The sequence below is a fragment of the Lactuca serriola genome, chromosome 2 (assembly GCF_051521515.1).
Source record: "Lactuca serriola cultivar US96UC23 chromosome 2, Lser_US96UC23_V15, whole genome shotgun sequence".
Classification (NCBI taxonomy): Eukaryota; Viridiplantae; Streptophyta; class Magnoliopsida; order Asterales; family Asteraceae; genus Lactuca; species Lactuca serriola.
The window spans coordinates 156,391,570-156,400,384 of record NC_136409.1 but is presented as its reverse complement, the minus strand read 5'-3'; the positions used below and the strand labels follow the sequence as shown (position 1 = coordinate 156,400,384).

At 35.9% G+C, this 8,815-nt stretch overlaps 2 protein-coding genes and 1 long non-coding RNA gene across 3 annotated transcripts; all 3 read left to right on the top strand.

Annotated features, from left to right (window-relative positions):
* The first annotated feature begins 973 nt into the window (after positions 1 to 973).
* LOC145090527 (uncharacterized) lies at positions 974 to 1,865 on the top strand. The gene is made up of 2 exons (XR_013701629.1): positions 974 to 1,047; positions 1,636 to 1,865. It is a non-coding gene; the product is annotated as an uncharacterized LOC145090527 (long non-coding RNA).
* Positions 1,866 to 2,474: 609 nt separating this feature from the next.
* On the top strand, positions 2,475 to 4,360 carry LOC145087119 (putative myosin-binding protein 6). Its single transcript, XM_079025022.1, has 2 exons — positions 2,475 to 3,043; positions 3,327 to 4,360. The coding sequence occupies exons 1-2, from the start codon at positions 2,524 to 2,526 to the stop codon at positions 4,055 to 4,057; spliced, it is 1,251 nt and encodes a 416-aa protein (XP_078881148.1). The 5' UTR covers positions 2,475 to 2,523; the 3' UTR covers positions 4,058 to 4,360.
* A 1,668-nt stretch (positions 4,361 to 6,028) lies between these two features.
* Positions 6,029 to 7,149, top strand: LOC145087118 (HMG-Y-related protein A-like). Its single transcript, XM_079025020.1, has 2 exons — positions 6,029 to 6,186; positions 6,384 to 7,149. The coding sequence occupies exons 1-2, from the start codon at positions 6,136 to 6,138 to the stop codon at positions 6,828 to 6,830; spliced, it is 498 nt and encodes a 165-aa protein (XP_078881146.1). The 5' UTR covers positions 6,029 to 6,135; the 3' UTR covers positions 6,831 to 7,149.
* Positions 7,150 to 8,815: the final 1,666 nt, after the last annotated feature.

Sequence of the window (8,815 nt, the reverse complement as noted above, 5' to 3'; positions counted from 1 at the left end):
AAGGTTGGAGAGTGCAAGAAGGGAAGAAGATCCAGAATCTACTATGTGAAGGGCTTCTATTCAGGTAGAAAAGTTCCTACCTTGATCTTTAGTTCATTGAGTCCCCTTTTTGTCCCTAAAAAGAGGTTTTAAGCCCTAAGAACCTAAATCTCTATGTGTCTATGGTTAATGTTCTGCAAGGACTTCGGATTTGGACCTTTTGGGCATCCTAGTAGCATAAAGTCTCTGTGGTTGAGGTGATTGAGGTCCCCTTTGAGTTTTGGACCTCTTAAAGAGCTTGGAATTGTATGTTTGAGCTCATAGGGCCATGCATGCACGTAAAGTTTGCAACTTTACGTGGTAAATGAGCCCTAGGACCTTGGATCTGTGGTTTTGAAGTGTTGCATGTCCTAGATCTGGCCTACTCAGGGAATGGGTCTAAGGACTCGGCGAGTCCCAAGGTGGAACTCGGCGAGTTCTATGAAGATGGTCGTCGACTCGACGAGTTTGAAGAACAACTCGGCGAGTCCTATGAAGATTGCCTGGAGCTCGCCGAGTAGTTCCTCAAACTCGGCGAGTCATATGAACATCCACAGATCACGAGGGGTTTAAGCATCGAAGGCTCAACCCTTCGTACATGTGCGCGGAATTAACTGTGTAACGTAGTCCCGAAACCCCAAACCCTTGTATGTGGTGTTCTGGTGTGGATTGAAAGCGAGCAGGGGATCTGCTCGAGGAACTCGGTGAGTTGGGACTTGAGTCGGCCCCATAGTCCCGGGTAGCGAGTCAAGGGTGACTCGGTGAGTGGGGAGAGGGACCTGGTGAATGGGACCGGATCAGTAAGGGATGGACTCGACGAGTTGCTCGCGGACTCGGCGAGTCCAGTCAACTGGAAGTTGACCTTGACCTGGACTTGACTTGGTAAGGGGTAAAAAGGGTCATTTTACCCTAAGAACATCTAGCGGTGTTTGACTGATCGTTTTGTGGGAATTATAGCCGGGGGACGTCCGAAGCAGCAGCAACAGCAGTAGACAGTCAAGTCCCACACAGACCAGCAGCCTTTTCGAGGTGAATAGCCTTCAAATAGCGGTGGGTCTACGGCCACAATGCCGGCCCACCAGTAGGAGTTGTATGTAGATGTTTGTCTCTATGATATTCATCTAGGGGTTACTACTACCTGTGCTATGTTTATGTGCTAATATGATATGATGCTATGTGTTAGTAGTGGCAGGGGAGATAGTCCCCAAGATATCCGGTCGATAGGGCCGAAGGGGTAGTTATACCCAGTCATGCTAGTTGGATTCTGATATTGTGATATGTGCTATGTGGTAGTAGTAGTAGAGGGGGATAGATAGTCTTTAGTATCCGGTCGAGAGGACTGAAGGGGAGGCCAGCACCCAGATATGCTTGGCAGTATCCGGTCGAGAAGACCGAAGGGGAGGCCAACACCCAGATATGCTTGGCAGTATCCGGTCGAGAGGACCGAAGGGGAGGCCAGCACCCAGATATGCTTGGCAATACCCGGTCGAGAGGACCGAAGGGGTAGGTCAGGCACCCAGATATGCCTGACAATATATGTGTGTTATGTTTGTGATATGTGGTACGGTGGGGGAACTCACTAAGCTTCGTGCTTACGTTTTTCAGTTGTTGTTTCAGGTACCTCTTCAGCCAAGGGGAAGGAGCAGGCGCGGTAGCGGCTCATCACACACACACTCTTGTTTCCGCAGTTATGAGTTTATTCTGGGATTGACACTCTGATATTCTGGTTGTTTAAATGATGGTGGATTTCAAATTGGTTTTCGATGTGAATTGGTTTAAATCAAACAATGTTTTAATTATTAATGCTTTTTATGTAATGTGTTATAACGAAATTTTTGGACGTGAAATTTGGGTCGTTACACTATTAGTTCTCTATTTTAAATTTATTACACTTCCTCATTAATGTGATGCTATTTGTTAATGTATTTATTCTCTATTTTAAATTTTATAGTATTGTTTTCATTAATTCACAAATAAAAATATCTAACATATATTAAACATTAATTTTACATATTTATTTGAATCAACGATTATAATTTGACATAACTAATAAAAATATCTCTTAAATTAATAATTTATTTTAAATAACTAATTAAAAATTTTGAGTTTTTTCTATAAAAGTTTAATTAATTTTATAACCGTGGTTCACACGGATTATAAACTAGTGTATTATATTCAAGTGAACTTGCTCGATCAAATAGTTTTTTATGGAAGATTTTAACTATTCAAACTTTGAAATAAAATTCGAATCTTCCCCCAAACCAAATTCAAAACTTGGTAAAAAGCTGGTCAAGCTCTCAATTAAATCCAACCTACTATTGTAATTTATTCTCGTTAGTGGTAGAAATAGTATGATTAATACACTGGGTCCCATCACATTCTTTATGTCTTCCAAATGTTAGAAGGCTCCCATCAACATCATTATTTCCCGAATTTCATCAACTTTGTCTCCTGCTTTCCCTTTTTCATTTCTTTTAAACTTGAGGAACACCAACAAAAACATCAATGGCTGCCACCCAGAAAACTCTCTTCATTCTAGCCTACGCAATACTCGAATGGACCCTAATCCTAATGCTTCTTCTCAACTCTTTATTCTCATTTCTCATCAGAAAATTTGCTACTTACTACGCCCTTAAACCACCTTGCTTTTGGTGTTCCACCATCGATCATCTGTTAGAACCAAACCACGACATAAACCCATTTCATAATCTCATTTGTGAAGCACATGCAACTGAGTTTATGAACGTATGCAGGAATGGAAAGTGCTTGTATACTAGCATGAACTTCAAGGTGGATTCTGTTGATAAATCATCCCACAGTGCGTCAAAGATCAAATCATCTCATGAAGAAAACGAAATGGCACAAGTCATGGATCTTTGTATGTTGAATACGAGTCGACACATTCAAGTTTTTGACCAGATTATCCCTATTGAGTGGACGGATTCATCAACCAGTTGTAGTAGAGGTTCAAGTTTAAATGGAGACGAAAACATGGTGATCAATGATGAAGATCGAGTCAAAAAAGGTAAAGATAGCTTACTTTCATCATCATAATCTGAACGTGTACACTACTATGTTCATGACAAGGTCAAACTTGAAAATCTTCGAAATCAGAATTGACACGGATTTTTTTTACAAATTTATTATCCACATGTTTCGATGTGTAATAAATGTTACGGAAATCTATATTATCAATCACATTTCTTTAAAAGTTTTTGAAATCTACATCAATTTCAGATCAAAGAAGTAGTAGGTTTGACATTAAGAAAAGTCAATTTAACTATATATAGTTTTCTAATGACATGCAGAAGGCGGATTCTGTGAAGATAAAGAAGATGAAGAAGATAAAGCTGTCACAATTGATGGTTTAATGGAAGAATTAAAATCCGAAAGACTTGTTGTATGTGGTTTATACATAGAACTAGATGAAGAACGTAATGCGTCTGCAATAGCAGCAAACCAAGCAATGGCGATGATAACCAGACTTCAAGAAGATAAGGTTGCACTGCAGATTGAATCCATGCAAAATCAAAGGATGATGGATGAACAAGCGGAATACGATAAGGAGGTTTTGCAGCTGTTAAACGAACTTGTTATGAAACTAGAGAAGGACAAGTTTGAGCTTGAAAACGAGCTTGAAATGTACAAAGAGAGATTCATGGATTATGATGGAAAGAAGAAGGCAAAAGTGAAGAGAAGATCCATTACCAAGAAGTGTTTAGATGAGACTAATGTTGTGGATTTAAAGAATTCGAAGACACTTGAGGAATCTGTTGTAGGGTTCGATGTTGAGAGGCTATGGATTCTAGATAAGCTTGGGGAGCTTGATGAGACACTAATGATGTTGACTGATGATCGAGATGAGGATCTTCATGGGAAAGCAAGTTTAGAAAGAGAACGTCTCTGTTATAAGGGAAACGTATTTCTTGGTGTTTTTGGTATAGAGAGTATTGATGAAGGTGATGAAGCATCTCATTCCGTTTGGCCCATTCAAGAAAATATTAAGAAAAAAGGAGACACTAAGGAAGTTGAAGTATGAATCTTAAGCAAGAATCAAGAAACGATTGATTCAAGTTCAAATCTTGTGTATATTAATTTGGGAAGTGAATTGTTTTGCCTTTTTCTAATTGTCTAAAGATAACAACATCCATAACCGTGAGTTTAATAGAAGAGTTGAATGAGGTGGCAAATCTGTATGTCATTCAATGGATATAACTTTACCATTGTGAGATGTCATCTTGACATTCAACGGATTTGAAGTTCAATGACCATTGAACTCTTCAATGGGAAAAAGGAAAGTTTTTAATTCTTAAATATTTACTATAAATTACATTTTGTATAATTCTATTGAACTTTGTGGAATTTAATGCATTGTAGGAAAAAAAATGATACAATTGTATGTACCGTAGAAAAATGATGTAAATCCATTAAACTCTATAAAGTTCAATGAATTGTGAATATCCTAAGGGCAAAAGAAGTAGAATTTCAAAATACTAATACTAATACTATCTCCATCCAATCCAACCAACACCAACGGTTCTTTCAAGCCACTTTCAAAAGGCAGTTGAATGCCACATGGATTGGCACTTTCAAAGCATCAAACATTTCTATTTCTATTATATATTTCTAATTGTAATATTATTCTACATTTCTATTCAAGGTTTGCTTGGTCCCCTCCATGTAATTTGGATATCTAAAACATGAACACCCTAAAATAAAAATAAAAAACCTCACATGATCAACCCTACACCCTAATCTTATTTGTTCGATAACATTCGTGATTTATTACATGCACAAAAAAAACCTTACAATAACTCCCTAACTCCATGTAATACCATTATCACATTATTAAAAATCATGCCACCATCACATCTCATCATCTAATATCATATACAACCATTGCACTTTTATTATGAATCTTTTGGTCCCCTAACATACACCTATTATCCTTTTCGTTTTAGTCTCTTGGTCTTCCTAGCCACAACCATACTTCAATGTCCTTTATCATCTCAAAACAAAAACATTGTCAAATGTCAAGCATACTACAAACCTTTTTGTTGTTATATAGTCATATCATGATTCAAGATAGGTAAATCGTAGGTTTATATGTATTTTCACTTTTACTGGGGTACAAGAAACTTCGTCTTAGAGGTTCGAATTAACAACCGGGAGACCAAGGAAGGCAAACCCAAGTGTCCTTGATTTTTATGTTTCAAATATCGAAGGGGAGTTATTGACAATTTTGTAATTTGAAGGGTCTAATTGTTTTTTTTCATTTGTTCTGCGGTTCGAATAAATTAAGTACGGATAACCGATGGGCATTTTAGTCATAGTGTTATCCGTGAAGTGTGGCCTAGCTAGCTTTAGATAATTTGTGCTAACATAATCTAGGATATGATATTAAATTGTTATTAATGTGTTTTTGTCTTTCTCTATTTAGAGCATTTATGATAATGCATCGTGAAGAAAATTACATCTTTATGAAAAAGTATAGAGTAAACTTCAAAAATGGTCCTTGTGGTTTGGTGTTTTTGTGGAATTTTCTAAATTGCATAGACGTTTAATTTTTTAATTTAATTTCTTTTTGGATTTGGTCCCTAATTAAAATGATTGTTATAGAGTGGAATATACAAAAAACGGAGATGGAAACAAACTGTTCATATGTGAAAGGATGATGACCCAACAAGTAAATCATTTTTTTCAATTTTTGGTTGATTTGCATGCTTACATTACTAATCTTTTTGTTCATTTTCTTTTTAGATATGTGGTTAAAAGTATAAAAGTAAAAGTAATTTCTATCTATTTTTTGGGATTTTAATAATGTAAAGAAGAACAAAGAGAGAAGGAGAAAACTCCCTCCTACAAGAAAACCACTTCACAACCACTACACAGTAGGCACGTCACCGATCCGCGTGATTCCATCCATAAACAAACCCAAAACCGTTGATCTAATCACCACAATAAATCTTGACCGTCCATTTCTTTCCTGAAGCGAGAAACTCTTCGCATAAATCGTCTCCAAAAGGTCTCTACCATGCACACACTTTGTTACTGTGCTTCTTCGAAGCTGACATCTCCTTTCTCTCTTCTCTGTACAATCTCCTGCACTTCCTTCCAATGGCCGCCGCAAAACATACCCAATCCCCATCACTGCCACCATATTCAGAGGTAATTTTTAACCCATTCCATGTTCTTACTTCTTTTTTGAGCCCTAAGTTTGAATTCAAGTTATTTAGTACAGATTTTGTAGGTTTAGCTAGATGGGTTTTTGGGTTTTGTTCAATTTACTGTTGGGTGTAGGGCGAATTTAGTTTTAGGGATGTAATTTAGGTTTAGAAATTGATTTCTGTTGGTGCTTTGTGCAGATGATTTTCGCTGCAATTGATTCGCTGAAAGTCAAGGAAGGTGCAAGCGAATCCTCGATTTCAGACTACATCGAATCAACCTGTGATAATTTGCCAGATGAACACGCCAATATACTGACTGATAACTTGAACAAATTGGTTGAAAGCGGCGAGCTAGTGGTGTTGAATGACAACTACATGCGACCGGAGCCCACCGAAACTCCGAAGCGCGGCCGTGGTCGCCCACCGAAGGCCAAGGACCCTTCTGTTTCAGAGGCTGTGACTCAGGCGGAGCCTGGGTCCGAAGTTAAGAGGGGAAGAGGACGACCCAAGAAAGATCCTAACGCGCCATCTTCAGCCAAGAAAGTTAAGGTTGGATCTACCTCGCCGCCGTCGTCCAAAACCGGCCGGCCAAGAGGTCGGCCACGCAAGGTGCAGCCGGAGTTGACAAGCGTTGAAGCCAATTAACCTTTAACTTGATGCAAAGAAGAGAACAGATGTTGCAGACTGATTTCCAAATCAGAAATTTCTATGTTTAGAGTAATGTACAATTCTCACTGTATGATGTACAAGGAACTATAACTAGCATTCTCTGGATTTAGAAGTTTTATCTCTGCAAATTTCAATTACCTAACAAAAAGCCTTTTTATAAAGGGTTTCTTATTAGTTTAAGGTGTTTTTAATGTCTTTAGGGTTTCTTGTAATATAACTTCTATGTTAAATGCATTTGTGTGTTGTAATTTGCCTACTTTTAATATAAAAAAGTATCAAATGGTTTCTTGACTTATATTATTAAATATTAGGGTTGATTTATGTTATTACTATTTTTATATTTGATGCTTGTGTGTATTAATTGGGTAGTCCTTTTCCCAAAGTTAAAAAGATTCGAAAGTACTAACATTTAAAGATGTATAAACTTCGAACTACCCTTATCTTTGAAGTCAAAAGATTCAAAAGTATAGTTTTTAATGCATAATGTACAAGTACATATAAGTTTTAATGCACTGTGTACAAGTACTACTGCTTGGATTGCGGATATCAGAAAGTTATGGGCATGTTATTAAAGATATGTACAAAAGAGATGCTTTTTTAGTCTTTGTATAAAAATGGTGGATTTTTTTTTGTTTGATACCCCAAAAAGCATCATCGCTTGATGGGAATTAAGGGAAATGGCATCTTGAAACATTCCACTTGGTAGGTAGTGTGATTTAATTTATCATATGTTAATAGGATTATTATTGCTAAAAGGGCCCTATTATTGAATATATATATACATAATACATCAAATTAGAAACAAGGTATGTGGTAACATTATCATGCAAATGATGTCATTTGAGAATAACTTTGTTTGCATGATTTGTCCGTACAAAGGTAAGTTATAACTTGCAAGAACGAAAAACTAGAAAAAACTTAGACAATTCTTCATTTAAGATCTTTTTCGAATTTTTATTTACGCGACTAATTGATCTTGTTTGTCATTATATTATTATTCTTTTTATTATCTATTTGTTTATAGTAGGTTTGAAAATATCTAATATCTAATAATCATTAAAAGCTCATGACAAAAACTTGTTAATTTGTTATAAATTTCGAAAAACAACTTTGTTTTAAAGAAGCTGTTATAATAGCTTTATGGAAATTCAAGAGCTTTTTACTTTGATAAAAGTGTTATATCATTAAATGATTATATTTTGAGTTATTACCATCTTTTAATCTCTTATATTACTATTATCAATATTTTTGGAAAATATAAGATGAATTCCATTAATACCCATAACGAATTAGCGATATTTGTATTTTATTTGACAAAATCGATTCATGATTTATTATTGGACTACTATTTTACCAATTTACAATAATCGCACACCTTCAAATGTTATATGTACCCTCAACGAAGTATTCTCACACTATTATTTTACAAACTACTACAATCGTGTACCCGCGAATGATGTATAAGTTCATTTATTTTTTATGAATTTAGAATCACAATGTTATGTATGTCTAACAATATACTTATCAAATTCCTATATCTTTCTATACAAAAGTTTTATTTTGAGTGACGTTCTTTGTAAAATTCTCCTATGCAATCCAAAATCCAATATGTCCTCGAAAGCGAAATAACTGTATGCTTCATCGATGTAGAGTTATCATTGCGAATATGAAAATTGCTATTGTTTCAATCTTAACATGTTCCCTAATGTTGATTCAGATCATCCATACTTCTACCATGGTGGATCATATCCACCTAAGATGCCTCATTATATTTCTAACACTATGAACGACATTAAAGAAGACCATGAAAGGTACCCATAAAAGATAAAAGAGTTAAATAGTTAATACACGTGTAAAGACTCGCCTAGCATAGATAAAAAAAATGATGAAATCAATTACTAATATTATGAAAAAAAAAGATGGAAAATTGAATTGATTGCGCTGTAAGGAGTTTATGATAC